This window comes from Parambassis ranga, chromosome 9, assembly GCF_900634625.1.
Source record: "Parambassis ranga chromosome 9, fParRan2.1, whole genome shotgun sequence".
NCBI classification, from domain to species: domain Eukaryota; kingdom Metazoa; phylum Chordata; class Actinopteri; family Ambassidae; genus Parambassis; species Parambassis ranga.
Window position 1 is genome coordinate 7,182,251 of NC_041030.1, and position 19,852 is coordinate 7,202,102.

The 19,852-nt window shown below is 40.7% G+C and overlaps 2 protein-coding genes across 2 annotated transcripts; one reads left to right on the top strand and one right to left on the bottom strand.

The window, feature by feature from the left end:
* The first annotated feature begins 549 nt into the window (after positions 1-549).
* npdc1b (neural proliferation, differentiation and control, 1b) lies at positions 550-15,039 on the top strand. The gene is made up of 9 exons (XM_028414610.1): positions 550-901; positions 8,404-8,571; positions 10,142-10,231; positions 10,313-10,519; positions 11,387-11,453; positions 11,851-11,932; positions 12,346-12,425; positions 12,569-12,668; positions 12,856-15,039. Exons 1-9 carry the CDS (start codon positions 832-834, stop codon positions 12,925-12,927), a joined length of 936 nt encoding a protein of 311 aa, XP_028270411.1. The 5' UTR covers positions 550-831; the 3' UTR covers positions 12,928-15,039.
* Positions 15,040-16,400: 1,361 nt separating this feature from the next.
* LOC114441420 (alpha-(1,3)-fucosyltransferase 7) lies at positions 16,401-18,766 on the bottom strand. The gene is made up of 2 exons (XM_028414342.1): positions 18,379-18,766; positions 16,401-17,685 (listed from the first exon to the last, which is right to left on the bottom strand). The coding sequence occupies exon 2, from the start codon at positions 17,611-17,613 to the stop codon at positions 16,588-16,590; it is 1,026 nt and encodes a 341-aa protein (XP_028270143.1). The 5' UTR covers positions 17,614-17,685; positions 18,379-18,766; the 3' UTR covers positions 16,401-16,587.
* Positions 18,767-19,852: the final 1,086 nt, after the last annotated feature.

The window sequence follows — 19,852 nt, forward strand, 5'->3', positions numbered from 1 at the left end:
ACAGCAGGGAACTGAGTCGACATGTCAAAATGTTCAAAATGTCCATCATCAAATGATTCATGTAGACTTCTGATGTTCCAGGTGGTGCTTGATGTCCAATTTTGCTGCACAAATATATATAGAGAAAACTTCACACCACATTTACAGCCATAAGTGTGGACCTTGTCATTTATTTATTCTGTAAAAAATACTATTTTATTTCTAAATATTAAATATAAATCTGAAACCCAAATGTTAAATCCAAATATTATCTAAGCCTGAATGTGAAAGGATGCTTTTCATGTTAAATCTTTAAATGACTGATAAACGGGTAATATTTAGCCCATTTAACCCCCATTCATTTAAATAAATGTAACACTTATTTACATTGACATATTTTTTGATAAGTGAATGGATGATAATGTACCCAAATGATGTAGAAAGGAGATGATGCGTCACTGGCACGGAGGTAGCGCTACGTGTTGACGTCACAGCCATACGTACCACAGCTCAGCAGCAGCAGCACCAGCAGCAAAACACATCATCAGTCAGTCATCGGTGCATCTGTGCTGGAGGTACACGGATTAGAGCGGACACCCCGCTGGAAGCCTGCAGCGCTGCGTCCGCGCTGTTCCTCTGTTAGCCGCTTTGCACCTGTTCGTGTTGGGATATTTTGTTTGTGTTTTTTCCGAGTCCTCCTCCCTGTGCTCCAGGGAATGGGGGAATGATAAGCACCGACTCCCCTCCGCCGCCGCCGCTGCCTCTTTCTCCTCTTCTTCCTCCTCGAATTCGTGCTGCTCCTTCTTCGCTCGGTCTTCGTGCCTCCTCTCAGCCGGCGGAGCTGTGCCCAGGATGCGGGCTCCGCTGCTCGGCCGGGCTGCGGTGTTTGCGGCCATGTTGGCGCTGAGCACCTGCTTGACAGGTAAGAAGCTGCTGCATGTCACACACGGTGGCGTTAAGGAGGAGCGGGAGGCCTCTGGGAGTGTGCCAACTGAGCGTTTAACCCTTTAAACTGCATGCTGTTTTGTCTGTTAACGTGACCTCATGGTAGATTATAGGGGTGTTTGTATTGTAGGCTGTAGGTCAGAGTTAACGCAGCCATCATATGTTGTGTTTACGTTGACATATTTTATGATAAATGACTATATCACTGTGATTATACCATCCAGGCTTAAAACTACTGCTGCAATGAGTCGCTGATTGATTAATAAACATACTATCAAAATGAAAATACTGACACTCGATGATTTCAGACACTTATCAACTGAAAAACAACCAGTATTTATAATATTTGAGATTTAAGTGACTGAATGTCAAGGCATTGATAGACTGCTTTTGGCTAGCTCGACTGATGTATCAGTTTGCTGATTTTACAGTGCAGGAGTATTAATAATAAACAATGAAAATAACATAATAATGGCAACTATCATGTTTCAAATGTTGTGTGAATACTGGTATTATGATTCTAAAGAACAGAACATTTTTATCAGCTTCAAAAATCCAATCTCTGTGAGGCTCTACTAGTACTAGAATGCGAATGTGATTGTTTTTGTAATTAGTTGGGGCATGTTAATATCACAGCCTATGACTTTAGTGCCTCTTTGTCACTGCAGTCATGACCAATCACAGTGTCAGCCCGGTGCCACCGTGGCTCTGTGTTTCTCCACCCAGTGATGTGCGTTGTTGCACCTCTGAGACCATATACAGCAGAAATCCAGTCGGGCTGTTAGCAGGGAATTGGATGATTCAGAGGAGAGAAATGGTTGGAAGATGGGTTCTGATTGTGTTGTGGCCTCAGTTATCGTGGCAGAGGTATGGGCTTTAGTCTGGTTGTTCTCATGAACACATTCCTGCTGTCACAGCTGAAGAGGCTACCTCTCGCATGGGTTACCGTGCAACGTCACACAGTCAAGGATGGCATTGTGGGTTTATTTTTAGCTCCTCGGAACACTTCACGAATTTATAGAGTCTATTTGAAAATGAGCTGATCATGTGAGGGTACTGCTGACCAACAGACCAGTCTCTGAGATAATGTGTTGGTGTCAGAGGGATGAGCTTTTAAGAAATCTAGTTGATTCGGTTTAGCAGGGTTTCACAGGTCAGGGCTTGGGCCTGTGGCTTGGCAGAGATCCCTGATGAGCTGAATCCAGACTTCCACTTAGACTATTAAACCACACATAACCTTATTATGACCTGTGCTGTGTGAAGGAGGCCACTGCCATCATATTCACATGAGGCATGATGGGCTCAACAAGATACAGCAGCTCAGCTCAGCCACTGACCGGAAATGTTTAAAATTGATGTGTTTAAGTAAAAGGTTTCACATTTAACAAACCTGGGTATAAGTTTCTAGTATTATACGTTTTTATAATCCTCTGTTTCATACTGTGTGGTGTGGTAAAGTCATTGCCATTGCCATGTGTGGGGTGTAATTCCATTACTAATTGAACATTTTGAGCCACATTGCAGTGAAGGTCAAATGTCTCTCAGTCTGTATATAGTAGTTGTGATATAGGGCTAGATCAATACAAGAGTCCAGAGGAATAAACTCTTAATTTTGTCAGAAAATTGAACCCAGGTGAAAAAAACTCACTCGTGTGTAGTCCATGGATGTGGTTTCTAATGATGAAGAGAAAGAAGTGCAGAGATTGCAGTCATTTGCAGACTTAAATATGGAAAAGTTGTTTTGTCTGAGATTTAAGTCAACTGCTAAGGCCTCAAGCCTGTGGCTGACACTGAGAGTCATGCTGATCTTGACTCTTGGCAAAGAGTTCAGTCTGTCCATCTGGCAGCCACAGCTCAGGGACCATGCCCTTGATGGCTTCAGTGACACTGAACTCGTCACTTGTCACATTAAGCCTTATGACACTCACCTCGGCAGCTGAGCATCTCATTCACTGTCAAGAGAACAGTGCACATTTTATGTGAGGTCACTTGGGGACCTGCTACAAGATCCAGTCACGTGATAGCAATCAAAAAGCTGCCCAAAATTGCCCTGGGAATGATTTTATAGTAGTTTCCCAATATGAGTTTCTCTTACTTTACATAACAATGATTTTATACAAAATAACACTACATTCAACAGCCTCGTCTTTTTTAGTTGCAATTTGCATCATGCAGGTATAGCCAAACTAAGATAATAAACACAAAGGGGAGCTTTGGTGTGATGGCTTAGTATGTTTTTTTGTAAACTTGATGATGATATTTGTTAAAATCCATTTAAACTACCCTGGGTGTTTTTTCTCTTGAAAATAACACATCTTCTTCTGTAATATTTCAAAAAATATTAAAATGAAGCTGCCTTAGGTAAAAATCAGTATTAGGTGGTTACGTGCAACAAACACACAGGAAAACAACAACAATGTCATATCAGCTAGAAAGGCTTCTAAAATCTGCACATAGGCCCTGATGGGACAGTGGAGTGATTTTTAGTGTATAAGCAGCTCTTTCTGTCAGGGTTTGTGTCCTTCGGAGATTGTATACTCTCCTGAATTAAATCTGCAATCCAGATATTACAGTGCTGTTTCTGACCTTTCTGTCCTAGTGACCTGATCTCAGAACAGATTGAACTGCTTCACATGAGGAAGAATGTGCATTAGCAGGGAAACCTCGCTAGTGTTGCTGCACAGTTTAGTTTAATGTAAGAACTGTAAACAAGAGATGCAAATATAATATATGATAATAATGAATATGATGATGATATATGAGGGGTTGAGTAAAAAAAGTGATAATGAAATAAATAAAATGGGGTGGTTTGCCGTTATTCACTCCAGATTCTTGGAGGTAATGATACTGTGGTGAGAACACAGCGTCCTTAAACATTGGAATCACAGAACATATCAGGTGTCCACTCAGGATTTGGATTCTCATTGTTGATTATTTCGTTTCTGTTGTGATCTTCTCTCCTCTGCTGTCATTGGTTGCTTTACCTACATGCCTGCAGCAATGAGTCTGGTTTAACTCAGGCTGTAGCTGACAGTTATACCACTTCTGACCCATCAGAAACAACTGGCACCCTCCAGGTCTTTCACATAAAGCTAACCTAGATGTGCCAAAAACTGCAGTTCAATTTGTGGCCACCTTAGGTTGGCACCTAAAAATAAGTGAATCCCCCTTCACCTCCATGTTAAAATGTCCAGAAATAAATTGTTGTCCTCTAAAGATAATGTTGCCCTGACTGTACATTAGCGACTTCATGTAACTGATTAATTTACATTATATTAAAGCAGCCAGAGGTTGGCGAAAATGACTCCACAAATTTCTACCTGATTATGTTGATTACTTGACCGACTGTAAAACCAGGTCCACTCTATCATACACATGATCAAAATAATTATGCATAACAGTTGTTCATGAGCAGAGCCTTATATCCACCAAGCAACACCTTTGTATGTCTGCACCCTGATATTCTGTGTGAGCATCAGCAGTGTTCAAACAAGCCTGCTGCCTGACATTTCCATTAATGTCAGTGCTGCTGAGTGTGGGAGACGGTTTCTGCATTCAATATAATTTCTCCTTCTGCTGAATGTCATTGCACCTCAGCTCGGAGAAATGGAAAATAACATTTGCATTGAGGTGACTGAGACTCCACACAGCTCGTTATATGAAATTAAACATCATACTGTTTTAGCATAAAATACTTTTGATCACAACTGACATCCAGTGGCCTGTTCTTTAAAGGAGTGACTCGGATATAATCCTTCAATGATCATTGATCACTGTTCTGACAGAGGCTTCATCTTTTCCATTTCTGTGTCTGGTTTTACTCCCCACCATCTATTTTAGGAGCACTGTTAGCTGCTTCATTTCACAGGATGTGAATCAGGAATAGAAGTCAGCTTTATTGGAATTTCTTGAAATAATTGTGCCCCCTGGTTCATCCTAACTATAAGGAAGGCATTTCTTTAAATAAGCTCAGTCTTTAGCTTTAAATAACTGATTCCAATGCTACATTCCACCCTCTTTTGAAGACATAGCATTGTTTATAAATATTTAAAATTGGAATTAAAAAAACTGGACTCAGAGTTTCTTTGTAACGTTTTGTTTACAATCAGTCTTAATGCATTTTTTGTTGTGCTTTAAGGTGACAGTGACTCATAATATGTAATGAATCACATTTAAACAGACACACAGTCAGTTAACTAATTCATTATGTGCAGCAGTATTAGCATCTGTCAAACCCTAGTCGAGACCATTCTGTAGAGCTTTGTGAAAGAGGAAAGGACCTGAACATGCTTCCTTTTCTTTAATTAAACACAGGACAAAAGGTTGCTAGGAAACTGACTTGAGAAGAAATCATATCTGACACTATCGGCATGGCACTGGTGCTTAGACATCCCGCTGCAGAAAGCCTGCAATGTCCTTGATAAAGCTGCTGCAGTCAGTTACATTTGAATGTGGAGGTATTCAAAGCAGTGCAGTCAGTATGTATTGAGTGGAGTTTCATTTCTTTGCCAGGGTTAACAGGTGCACACAGAACTTAAGTCCTTTGATCATAACACGCAAGTGTGTTTTCTTTACACAGTGTGTATGGTGGTTTAGAGCTAAGAATGAGCCCCTACATGATGCACCATATTGTCTTTATAGAAGCTCACTACGATACGCTGACTCTAGTAAAAGTGATCAGGGATGTTCATTTTTGCTTAGATTCACTGTCCTCAGGATTTAAGATGTAGACTAGACTTATGGAATTACAGTAAAAAATAACATTGAGCACCAGTAAACTCTTCACACATTCAAGCCCTTCGTAGATGATTGTGTTTTCCAACTGAGTTTGGTTCTGGAAGTGAACTGAAAAGGGAGACTTATTTCCTCTGAGCTCTGTGGTCACACAGTAGCTGAGAGAAACAGGGAACCCTCCTGCTTTTTATCATGCAGTTGTAAAGCTTTGCATTGATAAGCTGTAGTTTTGTAAGAAGAGGCCATTGTATGTGAATGAGGTGCACACTGCTTTTATAGGTGCTCTTGCTACACTGGTAATACTCCATAAACATGAAAATGCACTGTTCATTACTAGTGCAAAAAGTATGTTGTTTCATTGCTCAGACATCATTTTATTTAAATAAAGCACGTAAATAGGATGTTTGATGCTGCATCGGTGTTTCCCATTGTTTCCTTAAAAAACCTGGTTAGTGCAGCAAAATCTTCACGTATAATATACGTTTTACGTTTTGTATATGTACGTTTTGTGTTCATTTGATTTGCTGCCATAAACAAAATCCACCAAGGCCATAAGGCCACCAAAATCCTTACTGGGAGACACTGGGAGAAAATGGACACACAGTCAATCAGCTTTTTCCCAGTAAAATCCTCTGTGTGGTAGCTGTGCGTACAGCAGAAGAGCAAATTCTCTTGCTTGCCAGCATGGAGAGATGTCACTCCAGTGTTAACCACCATGGTTGTCAAGTTGGTGTTATCACACATACACCTTTTATCACAAATGACACCTTTAAAGGTAGGGTAGGAGATTTAATTCTGATGCACTTTTTGTTAAATTAGTGTAACTTCTCTTTACAATCCGATAGCAACCGATTAGTTTGGCAGTTTCGCTTTAAAACGAAGAATATTAATCATCTGTGGAAGCTATAAAACGCTAAAAACATCAGCCAATCCTACGAGGTGCACCTGAGCAAAGTATTGGCTGGTTGTCACTCTCTTCCTGCTCTGCGCACATCAGAGAGATACGTGCATGATGGCCGAAGTCACAGACTGGTTGGGAGGCGTGGCTTCGGGGTAAGCTCAGAGAGAAACGGGCATGTGTTTACTTTCTGGCTGACTCTCACTGAGTTTTCAAAATCTCCTACCCTACCTTTAATCCAAATGATGTATTGATGATTGTGTTGTTTGTATTGATGAAGATTTAACTGCTCCTGCAAGCAGCTTCATCATTTCTAACTGTTTGGTAGGGAAACAGGTTTATATGTGGTAGAGGACCTCAGTGGACCACATATAAACCTGTTTCCCTACCAAACGGTTAACGCTGATAAAGCTGCTTGCAGGAGCAGCAAAACGTCTTCAGGAGAACTCTACATGTCCAGATGTCTTGAACCTTTTGAATGAATAATGACCTGGATGACTGAGAATCTTCATTAAGATGTATAGATACAATAGTTTCAAAAACCTTCAAAGTGATAGGTAGCTGCAGCTAATAAAAATAGGTAAGAAAGAGAACAAAGCAGAGATGCCACAGTTTAATGTCACACTGCTGCAGCTGTTTTTATTATCACAGACAGTTTAAGGAATATCAGAATAACAGCCCTAATCTCATTTTGCCCATTCATCCTCTCTACCTGACACAACAGTCTGAAACAAGCCCTCCATCCTTGACTTGTATATTTGTGTGGTGACACCCCCTCCCATCGGTGATGTCACATCTCCTCAGTTGCCATGGAAGTCGTCATGGTAACGGGTGTCTAGGTTCCTGTAGCAGAGATGAGAGCGGTTCTAATGAGGGAGCTTAAATGGGTTAATATTGATAGCTGGGTCTAATTATTTTCCCTGTGGCATTGAGAGTACTTTGAGAGGCTCTGCGGGATGGAGGAGTCTGGTTTTATTCTGCTCTGCATGGGGCTACTGTTCTCAGAAAACAGTATGTGTGTGAAGTGAATGGATGCACTGTCACACCAGAACAACAAGGGCGACAGATACTCCCTATGGGAAGCCTTTACAGCAGTGCTGTGATTCTCAGTGAAAGAACAAACCCAACAAACTCCACTTCGTTCATTAACAGTGAAACTGATGAACAGTAGACAGATCTTATAGACTTAGATGTGTATAGTTTAATACTATTATTACTGACCCTAATGAGGCAATGTGATCTAAAGATAACTCCCTCCGAGGCCTGTGTGTGTGTGTTTGGGCGGAAGGGTCTGATCATGACTGTTCTCTTGAGAGCTTCTATGTCAGCAACTGTACAATTTTCCTGCCACATTGTGATGCAGTAGGTCAGCAGCCTTTTTGTAGTGCGCTGGTAAAAAAGAAGCACAAGCAATTATCTACAGAAACCAACCTGATCAATGTGACCAATGTCATGCCTTTCCCTGTAATTTGAGTCCTATGGTCCTGTCTTACCCCAAGATGTTTGGTTTCCAGCTAAAGAGCTTCTGACCATATGTTAAAAGAGCCATGGGGGGAGTGGTTATCACATGAGGTTAAAGTCACATGAGGTTTCACAAATTTATGAAAAAAAAAATTAAAAATGTCACATTTACAAGAAAAATACTAATTTACCGGAAAAAACAAGAGCAGACATGAAAAAGACAAAAAAATAAACCCTAATGGTATTTCATTATTCTGATCTTCACCTTAGCACAAAGTTTTTATTTTATTTTCCGTTATTGAACTGAATTCATTTGAAAACAAAGAGTGGAAATTGAAAATTTGAAGTGATGAAAAGTAATGGGTATGCTGTATCGCATTCCACAGGATCTCATCTGTGCCCTCGAAGTTTAGACTGCGCCCGGGCAGGACGACACTTCTGCCAGCCGGGCAGCGCTCGATGTGGCCCATGTCTGCGTCCTCTGGTGGAGAACTCCCATGGCCGCTGTGTGGTAAAGAGGAGGCATATTCCTCACCCTGCTCCATCCATTAAAGGTAGGTGATGTCAGCTTCCCTTTTCCTCATTTAGCTGTGTGTGGCAATACAATTGAGACTGTTCAGTGTTGTTCAGAAGTGTAAATGTATGTACGTATTGTGTTTAGGTAGACTTATACATTTTGTTAATACAATTCTTGAATGTTTTTTATTTACATAGGTGTTGTTGTACTTGTGTTTTTGGGTGACTTTGGTTGAGTAGACCTTCAGCAGTGTCTTGTTTGAGCCTCGATGAGACAGCTCTAGCATCCTTCATCCCCAATTCTGTCACCACCTAGACAGAAAGAAAGTAGGACTTATCCATCATTCTCGCTGACTGACTGACCCATTGTATCATGCCCTGACTGCTCTGATGCCAGCTGAACAACCCACAACAGTGATTCATCATTCATTTTGTTTCTCCACCTAAAAGACACTTCAATGCAGAAATGAGAAGGAAAAAAAGCCTTTTCCAGGATACACAAACCTGTGTAAACACACGAAAAGGGAGCAAAAATTGCAGTTGATTATACTTCATTTTGACACTGATCCAAATTCTCACTGAAGCAACAAATGTGCATTTATTCATTGCTGAAAATAGTCTCTTTACAAATCCACTCTTACAGGACTGTATTATATAATCTGGAAAGATGTGGATATCAACTACAACTACTTTGTACATGCTGTGTACATATATGAGCTCTGTTTTGGACGATTATGTCTAATTTAGAATGCCTAAAAGGTAGGGAATTAAAATTGAAAGGTACATTGAAGTTTTGCTGGTTTGGATATTTTCTAAGAAAAGAAAATATGTAATTATTATGCCTTGCCTTCCCTTTATCAGTTGTTTAAAAAATGTCTGCTAACCATATCTGGGATCTGCTCTGTGTGTTGGGTTGTGTTCAGTCTGACTGCCCCACACACACTGTTGACTGTACGTGTGGTAACATGCAGCAACATCCTGGCTTTTTGTTGCCTCTTATCCCCACATCCTCCTCCTCTTCTTTCTCCTTCACGTTGCCATAGTGACACGGTTCATTCATGATTCCGAGGAATCCCTGCTTCACCACCCATTTCTGCCTCTCTCATTTTATTGTCTCTTTTTCTCCTTGTTGCCACCCACCCACTCACTGGGTAACCGTGCATGACAGCAGAGCACAGAGCCATCCACCCACAAACAGATTTGTTCACCCACTCACACAGAATATTAAAGATATATATATATAACAAATACACTTATTAAATACATCTGACACTTTTCAACCCAGGTCCCGCCTTCTACACACATTATCATCCTCCCACATACTACACAGAGTTAAGTGTGCACCGCACACTGCGTCACTCTCAGCTTTCACGTCTGTGTAAATTCTCCCCCTCAGCTCCCCAGCAGTGTGATCTGCAGTGCAGTACAGGATCACAGGGGTGGAGGGGGCACTTACACTAGTTCACCCATTAGAACAATTAAGTCTGCAGTTATATTTTGTATCACATGAGGGCAGTGTTATCTTATTTTGAAAAATATGGAGACTCTTTGACTTATAACTCTACACCAAATACTAAAGGCATGTATTCTGGTTTTGTGTTCTTCCAGGTAAGGTGAGCACCTACCCTGACCTAGATGAGGAGATTGACTTCCTTTCTGCCATAATCAGTGAACAGAGAACTGAATCCAGGCCGCCAGGTACTGGACAAAGCCACCCATATTTGTTTTGTACATGCCTGTGTACATAATGATGCCAATTCCAACTTTTCCTTGTCTCAGCTCCACTGTCTCAGGATGGTAAATCCCAGGAGTTCCATCGGCCCAGCTCTGCCTACAGGACATTTCCCATGGAGCAACCCACCAGGCAGGGCGACTCCTTCAACAGCACAGCTCTACCCACAACTGCCGCCACCACAAACCACACCCCAACTCTGCTCAGCAATCCAATGATCCTCCCCTACCCCTCAAATGACCATGTCTTTATCAGTGAGTATTTTATAACTTTAGCCATGAGTGTATCTCTGTCATACCATGCAGTGTGGTGGACTGGTATGATGTGAAGCACTTCAACTTTAGTGCAATTATCTGTTCTTTTACACCAGCATGATTGGTACTTCATGAGAATCATACCAAACTGAAAGTCTGAAACACAGGATGCAGTGGGTTCACGCTGCATTTGGAACCACAACCTGTCAGATTTCTTTGTGAGCTGTGGAAGGTCACTGAGTCCACATTGTGGAAAAACTAGGGACACTTTCTTACCAGAAAATCTAGCCATACAATATCCATTGATTTATATTTATTAAGAAAACTTTTTTTATTATTCTGAGACTTTCTAGCATGATGATTTCCCAGCCCAATAAAAGCACAGTAGGATAACTGTAAAACTTTACTTCCACACATCAGACAATCCAGTCAAAGATTCTTTTGATAAAAACAGAGGCGAGGTTGTTTGGTTCTAAAAAGATGGGTTGCTTCATGTTTTCTTTGGTCAGTGGTTTAATGTTCATGCAACTTCTCTGAAGACTGAGGCAAAAAAGTGAGTAGTCTTTGTTAGAGCTGTACACTGCGGAACATTTAGATTAGTTTAGTAAAATGTTCTTCTTTGTTTGCTACTGCAGGGTTACACAAAAGAGAACTCCTACAGTATATCACTGCCCATCAGTTCTACCACACTCCATTACTGTGTTCAATGTCGTTTTCTTTTTTGGTACAGCAGGGCCAGGACTCTCACACTGAAACTCAGATTGCTTAGTCCTCTGAGCTTCCAGTCAGGGATCATGTCTTCCTCTAACATTAGCAGACCTTCACAGCATTTCTTTCTCATAACCGTCTGTTTGTTTTTCTTCTCAGTCATGAGCAGCATCTTCATCGGGGCTGGCTTTCTGGCACTGATCGTGGCAGGGGCTTGCTGGGTCAGGTAAGATAAAATTCTGTCATCTCTACAAACCTGCATGAGATATCTGTCCTTTCACCATTTGACAATATCAAATGGTAGGCAGCAGTAAAACTTAAATAAATTCTCAAACCCAGTATTTAAGGGGAAATAAAAGATGACATAAGTCACAGTCTCCTATTTTCTCCTTTATATTTTATGAACAAAACACATCTGTACAGTTGGTGTAAAGAGAGAAATTATTAGTGGAAACTCAAACCTAGGACATTTTTTTTCTTTACCTTTCAGCATGGAGGTCTTGGTAGCCCTGCAGTTTTTGGCACTTGTCAGTGCTGCAGGTTATCTTAGTCTGTGTCTTACTGATATAATCTGTTGTAGAATTAAATAGTTAACTTGGTTACTCTGTTTTTTTTTGTCACAGACTGCATAAAGGTATGCGTCTAACACAGAAGGTGGACTATCCTGCATATGGACTGATGAGAGCCCAAACCTTTGACAATTTGGTGAGTGGTAAATTGATGTTGTAAAAAAAAAAAAGGTCACGCATGGGACACAACAAGGTGAAGTTGGGGTGAAATACCTTGGTCCTACATCAGATTGATCTCCCAATGCCATGAAAGATAACAATCAGCAAGCCGCATGACAAAATCAAATTAGAATTGGAACAGTGTGTCAGTGTGCAGCAGTGTGAGCCCGAGGTTAAGGTTGGAGACCTCCTCAGTGTGATTGTCCCACAACTTCCTGCTGAGCAGCACATGTCAAAAGGACAAGCACTTCTGTCCTTTCAACAGTTTGGAGCACATACACGTGCAGCAGGGAAACATGCTGCAAAGTAAATGTCATCTGAATAGTGTGAGCGGATGTGAGTAAAGACCACTGATTTTCTGCTGTCCCCTCTGCCCTTCATATTTGCTAGCCTGGGGACAAGAAGCTGGCCCACAGTGCCCAGATGTACCACTACCAGCACCAGAAGCAGCAGATGCTGTCCCTGGAGAAGTGAGTCAGACTCCTGCTATTGAACAGACCTGCTCATGTTTCCTGAGCATGTGTCTCATCTCTTGCCCTCTTTCTGCCTCCTTGAATTTGTGTTATCCTTGTTGAATATTTTATGACCCTTCGTGTGTTTGTGACCTCTGCAGACACAGGGATGAGCAAAAAGTTCCTGACTCAGGAGCATCGACAGATGAGGAGAACGAAGACGGAGATTTTACTGTGTATGAGTGTCCTGGATTGGCACCAGTGAGTAAACTCTGTTATGATGGCAACTTTTATTTAAAAGTAAACCAAAGGCATCGACTGCTTCAGTGCCACACAGTGCTGAATCAAAAAGCAGAATTTAAATGAATCAGCACTGAAATGCAACAATGCTACATACTGTGTATGTATGTGTAATATAGGCTAAAATTTCTTGTATGTCCATCCTCAGACAGGAGAAATGGAGGTCAGGAACCCACTGTTTGACGATTCCACCCTTTACCTGCAAAGATTCCACAAATAAACCTGGATTATTAGACGTTACGCGCTTCTGATGCAACATCTGTGTGTACAAAGAGTTGAATTAACACACATTCCACATACACTGCTGTTCTCAGTCCAACCCTTTTAATGGAGATTTGTGGAGGAAGAAGAGCGAAGAGGATATTTAAAGGACCTGACAGCGTTGGTATGAAATTAGGACTGAATCTGGGACCAATTTCTCTCATTTTACAGCCACATTTTGTTCTGTTTCATGTTGCCACTCTTTTTAGAACCAGCCTAAATCTGAGAATTCTTCTGCTCAGGAGGCAGAAACCTATTAAATCTCATATACTGTCTCAGTAGGGGAGGAGTACAGTTTCTGATGGCACCACGCTAAATCATCCCTGTTTGCTGCTGAGCAACTGCTCTGTCATTCATTGTCAATGCTGTCTCACTGCAGGCTTCGGTTTTAATTCAGTATTTTTCTTTTCTTTTTTTTTAATAATAATAATTTTAATATTCTATGAACAAAGCTCCATGATCTGTATCAGTATGTTTTGTAGCCATTGTATTCTCAGTCTTGTTCCTCTATGCATGAATTGATGATGCTCAATATGCATTTACAGTCCTGACAAGTTTCTTGTGCGAACTTGTTAATGAATAATTTCAAAGGAATTTGAAACTTCTTTATCTGAACTCTGAAGCAGAGTCTCCACCCTGTATATATGGTACCTGACTAACATGGCTTGTCCCCATGGTTGTGTGACGTGTATATATAGCTGCTAATGTGTACAGAAAAGAGATCTTACCTCTCACATGATCCTCTGCTCAACTGCTGTTTGTTTCCTCCCTGTTGGCTCAATCTGCAGGGTTCCTCCACAGGTGAAAATGGCAGAATGATCTCCAGAGTTTGAAAGCATATCATTATATTTGTAGCTTTTCATTGAAATGGAATAGTTTTCTAGACAAAGGGCAAAGCAGAGAGTATCCACATGCAGTTGTATAACATGAACCCTGTTGAGTCTTCATAGGGCAAAACATGAGAGAAAAACATGTTGATATAAAAGAACAGTGTCATCTAACTGGACCCCATTCTGGCATTCAAACAGATGCTCCAGTTCTGGTTCTATTGAGAGCCTTTCCATTTTTTCCTGCCTTTGTGCTTAAATGAGCTGCTTTTAACGTGCCGAGTGCTCTTGTGGTAGTCTTTATAAATGGAGCTAGAAGAGTAGGTTATGTTTCACCATACATAGAGGTGTTTGTGCCACCATTGCTTAAGTATCTTTAGTTATCTCCCAGTCATAGAGTAGGACTGAGTATTGTATCAGACTTTCAGCTTCTGTGCACTCAATAAGCTACTATTTCAGTCTATACACACCAGTATGTGGATGACAGAAATGTATGAATCTACATTTCCAGATTTCATTTCAGTGCTTAATCATGTCTGAATGAAAGTATTAACACCTGCTGTGTTGGATGTACTCTGCTTTTCCCTTTACTGAAGCTGTTGTTCTCTCAGTGCACACAACCTTTCTGTATATTGTACATTGCTATGCTGCATACAGTAGTCACATATTTGACCACACCCAGGATGAGTGTGCAGCTGCAGTGACACATGTTTATGGGTATCAGTGCAGGAACCCTGGATGGTAACTGTGGCCTCTCGCTGTGGTTTCTCAGGAAAGCCGTTCTCTGCGGCTCCTCTTCTCAGCCTGCTCCCACCGTCTCAGCCTCTCAGCCCTCCCACAGTGGGGGAGGATGCTAAACTGTTATTCGACCTGCACATATACATGAGTGTATAATAAAAAAAACATCTACTGCAGATACCAGGGAGTATTAACACTGGAGCTCGTAAACTGTGTGTGTAAAGACTGTTTTATCCAAACATTCTAAGCCTGTGGAACAAAACTGATGGACAATTTATTGAAAAGGGGTTTGGCAGAAAAGATGCAATTCTCATGTTGTTTGCCTTTTTAAATGTTACTTAGCTCTGCTTTGTCTTTACTAGCGCTGTGAGCTAAACATAAACTGAGCTGGTTGTCTTCTTTTGGTCATTCTCTGTCTCGTAAAGGAACTCTAGAACAAGTGACTACCTAGGCTAGCTACCTTTGATACAGACTGTTTTCTGACTACATATAATGAGTTCTATACACTAAGGAGCATGCATGTGGATATACTAGAGCTGAAATGAATGAAATAAATATTTATATAATCTGAAGTGAAAAACAATTTTGTGTGGAGTCTTTTGTTTTACTTCTTTACATACATAAAGAGAGTGAGTGAAGAAGGCCATCTGCTGGCAAAGCTTTGTAATGCAGGGCAAAGTTGGGTCTATTCTATTAGTCATCAGACATACCACTAAAAATTCTTTGATGCATATGGCAAAAAAGAAACTAAATAAAACATAATAGGTGTACTTTTTGAAAAGAAACTTTAAGACATTTTAGCTGCAAATAATTGGTTGTCTGTTATTTCTGTAAAACCTTTTTACTTTTAGAAAGGGTGCCTCTAGGACAAATTTGTCCACAGGCCTCAAACTGGGCGGGCTGGTTTACTTTACACTTAATTAAAGGAAAATGGATCAAACCATCAATCATGTAACAAGTGGGCTTCTCCTTTACCGCATTATATTTTATAATAACCGTTTTGTTGCTGTCATGTATTGACCTAATATTTAGAAATGTATTTTTCTGTAAATGTTACTGACATGTTTACATAATACAAGAAGATAAATAAGTCCTTAATATAATTTTATAATTTTTTTTTATTGACAAAATCTACATTACATGTGTGTGGCATGTGGCATTATGTCTGTACAGTGGACAATTAAACAGAACAATTATCATTTTATTTTTGGTTTTCAATCAGTCATTCCGGACCGGAGTTCTGGAAATGTAGACTCTTGATTGGTCAGGAAAGCTAGGTCCCTCCCAACTAGTTAGAAGTTTCTTGAACTGTGAATTTTGAACTATTGCAAGTGACAAGAGTGGAAAAATGTGTGACAAAAAGTAAGCTATAATATTATATATAAATTGTCATATTTCATGCTCCCTGAAGACAGCGGATTGAGAGACCATAGGTCATAACGCAGACATGGCAGTGAGTTCAAACATGTGCTAGCATGCTAACTGCATGTTTCACACCAACACGTGAACTTGTGATATAAACCGCTGCTCTTGTTGTGTTTCTCTTCTCTCTGCCGTCCAAAAATAACCGACATTAATAAAAGCTCCACCGGCGGATTTGAAACTCTGCACGTCAGCAACATGATTACCACTGCTCCCACCTTGCCATTGTTGTCTGCAATATATCACGTGTACATTTTAGCATCTTGCATACCCTGGCTGACATAAACATCATAAATGTATTTTTTTACATTATATTATATTATACTAGTATGCAGGCCTGCATTTTCTATTCTGTTTGTTTTTCCCATTCTTATGAAGGATAGGATAGGAACCCAGAGTTCTTCATTAGAAGCACGTTGAGGCTCTAAGAAGACACACAATCAGATAGGGAAAGCCAAATATCTTTATTGTGGCGAAATCATGCCATAAGAACAGAACAGTTTCCGTCTGTGGTCAGAGCACAGGGGATTTATTATGGTAACGTGTTCCAACTTCCACATTTTCACATAGCCACCATGTAGGGTGGTGTGCAGTTCCTGTAATGCCCTGATCGAACAAACGCTGAGAGCCTCTTAGCTGTTAACCCAGCCCTCCAGGTCTTGGTAGACTTTCTCGGCTGGTAAAGTGTGATACCTGACACAGATCTGACACAGCCTCTCTCTCCAGTCTGTGTAGGTTTTGATTCTGTGAGTGTGCCGCCACAGGAAGTACTTCTCATAGGCCTGCCTGTTTGCAGCCAAATGTTTCAGATAAACAGCCAGATCTGCTGTGTTACTAAAATCGGACACATGGATAAATGAATGAGGGGGAGCCATCTCTTCATATGTTGCCCTGCTTGGGCCGAGCACCACTGGCACAACCCCAGCTTGGAAAGCGTTCCTCCAGAGCTTCTCACTGATGTAGTCCTTTGCAATTGAGTTTTCGAAGGACAGGTAAAATAGACATTTTGATACTGTGGGTAACAGCTTACGGTTTGACAGAGGCTTCTTGTTCCACATGCCATACACTTCTATGGGGATGTGCTTCTTCAGACTTTGATAAACAGCGGCCCGAGCTTGGTGAGGCTGGTATCTGCTGACCACCCAGCTGACAAGGCAGGAACGGTTTAGGGCAGCCTGAAAATTTGGGTCATCACCTCCTGGCAGGGTCTTTCCATAAGGGATAGATATGTCTGCATCCCTTCTGTAGCTCATTGTCCAGTTGAACAGGCCATTGAACTGTGTGAGGTTTCTGTTGTTGACAGGGGGCTCCATAGACAGCCACACCCAGCGCTGAGACGCTGGTCGATCCAGGTGCAGAGGCAGAGATGACAAGCCTGTGCTCAGCTCCTGGTGGTGAAACACTACCACATCAGCAGTGGAGAGGGTGGAGGCTTTATCAGAGAGGAAACAGCCACTGATGTTGTACATTTTTTGGCATCTGTCCCCATCAAGTCTATAAGAGTGGCGAAAGGGCCAGTGCCACAGTAGGATGCTGATATTCCTGTGTGGATGATGCTGCACGTAGAGCCTCTGGTTTAAGAAGCGGTAGTAAAGCAGGGTCGAGAGGAAGCTGAGGAGGAGGACGGGAAGAATAGCAGGAGGTCTAGATGTCTTCATGGCTTCTGGGTGTATTCCAGGTCAAAAGGGTACAGATCAGAGATGTTTGTCATATCCTCATCGGAGGAGGGACTGAAAAGAAAAAACATCTACTGCTTCAAAAACCAAGTACCGTAGACAAATGGCAGACTTGCATATCTAACATTAATGACAGTAAAAAAACAAAGATAAAGCAAAGATAAATGTACAATACATAGCTGTTTTTTGGTAAATCCCTCAGAACCATGTACTGAATCACATGTACTACTTCCTGTCAAGACTTCTGCTTTTTGCTGGATGTTTGTTGTTAGGATTTCATCATCATTAGAAGTGCATGCACATTTTGTAACTCCTCAAAAATGTAAGGTTTAAAGTAAAAAAACAAATCACAGACTATCAAATGATTCAGATTTTGACTATAACATTATAACTATTTTTTTGTCTTTTATATTTATAGACTTTCTGTTTGGTTTAATATCGTAACAGCGTGGGTGGATGAGACATTTGTGGAAGGAAACTGGCAGATTTGTAAAGATGGCACACCCAGATAGGTGGGTACAACACAAAACATAATTTAATGCCAGAACATTAAATATGTTTTAAAAAAAAGTATAAGTGTATATATATATATATATATATATATATATATTTATGCCTGATTTTTACAGTTTCTGAGGACAGACTATGCAGCCTTCTTTAAATGTAAATGTCTGACAAAAACAATCCTCAACCTAATATATGATAATTTGAAAATAAAAATATAGATAGAAAGATATTGCCACTTACCTGGTTAGCTTGGCATCAGGCTGCCTGCGGCCAGTAGACCCTCGTCCTGGTCAAAACAGCATTAGTTAAAGGAAATCCTGCCTGCATCTTTTTCTCTTTTTGACACCTTGTACACAGACGCATCTTCCTGGAGGAGGTGTGACGGTTGAAGTCAGTCGGTGGTCCAAAAAAGAAGCCATTTCAAAACATTTTTAAATACAAACTGAAGTAATATAATTAATATTCAGCTCATCGACTCACTGTGGCTAAGTGTGTGTGTTCACTGAACTGTTACAAGTGGTAAAACAGATGCCACTGTGGTTTCAATTTAGTCGTCTCTTACACTCCCCTCCAAACTGATGTTGGCAAAACATTCATGAAGCCACTAGTGGCAAACCCTGTACCTCAACGTTACTGACTTTCGGCTGGGCTCTTCCTGTTTCTGTACTTCTGTTTGTATGGGCACAAGGTTATAGCTCTACCAGGCGCCAACCACATCATAACGGTTTCAACGAATTGTTTTGCACTCAGCCTTCACTTTAGTTTACTGCAAAACCTGCACAGACTTCATTCTTTCCCTGTTGATTTACCCCAGTGCACTGCAAAGAGTTGGCACATTTCTTATCTGATCTCTACATAATAGAATGTACCAGTGGTAGTAAATAAAAAGGTTTTTAATGTTAACTACACTCACAAGTCTCTTATACACTTTGCTAGCCACAGGCCAGATGTTCATTTACCTTCAGAACTGATTTAATTATTGATGTCATAGGTTCAACAATGTGCTGGAAACGGTTACTGACACCACGCAGATGATGCTACAGATAGGTTGGCTGAACATCCATGATCTCCCATTCCACCACAATAATAAATAAATAAAATTGAGTTGCTGTCACAAGATTAGATTTTGTGTCAACTGTCACCTGTTAAGCAGGTTTAATGGTGGCAGTGACAGTGATTGTAATAATTATTAGGCTGCATATAAATTGATAACTCTGTAAATGAAGAGGTTTTCAGCTGTTATCACTGCATTGATGTGTTTTGTGGAAACAAATTTATTCACATGTAATGATATCTGGACAGACATTGTTGTTGAATTTGTCTATTTTTTGAGTGTCATCTGAATCCATCATCTTGAAAAGAAAACAAATTGCTAAGATTCCAATCCTCACACATGAAAGGTATGTTGTTTGTGTGTTAATATGTGTAGCCACATCAAAGATTCTGTAGTGTTTGATAAATGTACAAAGAGATTTTAAAATGTTTTAATAAAAAAGTAAAATAAGCAGTGTAATAAGTGTTAAGCATTTGTTCCTAATGCCACAACAGGAAGAAAGTTGATCAAGCAAAACTGTCTTACTGCCTCAAAGACACTAGAGGGTAGCACAGACTCTTCTTCAGTCCATTTGCAGGGTTTGCTGTGCTGTGTTGAAAACTACACGACTCATAGAGGCCTATTTCAGAGTGATGCTGAAAAACAAGCCCCTTGCAATTC

Excerpts from the sequence above, each read along its gene's own strand:
- LOC114441420 (XM_028414342.1), bottom strand. The coding sequence starts at position 17,613 with ATGAAGACATCTAGACCTCCTGCTATTCTTCCCGTCCTCCTCCTCAGC.
- npdc1b (XM_028414610.1), top strand. The coding sequence starts at position 832 with ATGCGGGCTCCGCTGCTCGGCCGGGCTGCGGTGTTTGCGGCCATGTTG. Across the intron at positions 10,232-10,312 it reads AACTGAATCCAGGCCGCCAG|CTCCACTGTCTCAGGATGGT; the intron begins GTACTGGACAAA and ends TCCTTGTCTCAG. Across the intron at positions 11,933-12,345 it reads CCCAAACCTTTGACAATTTG|CCTGGGGACAAGAAGCTGGC; the intron begins GTGAGTGGTAAA and ends CATATTTGCTAG.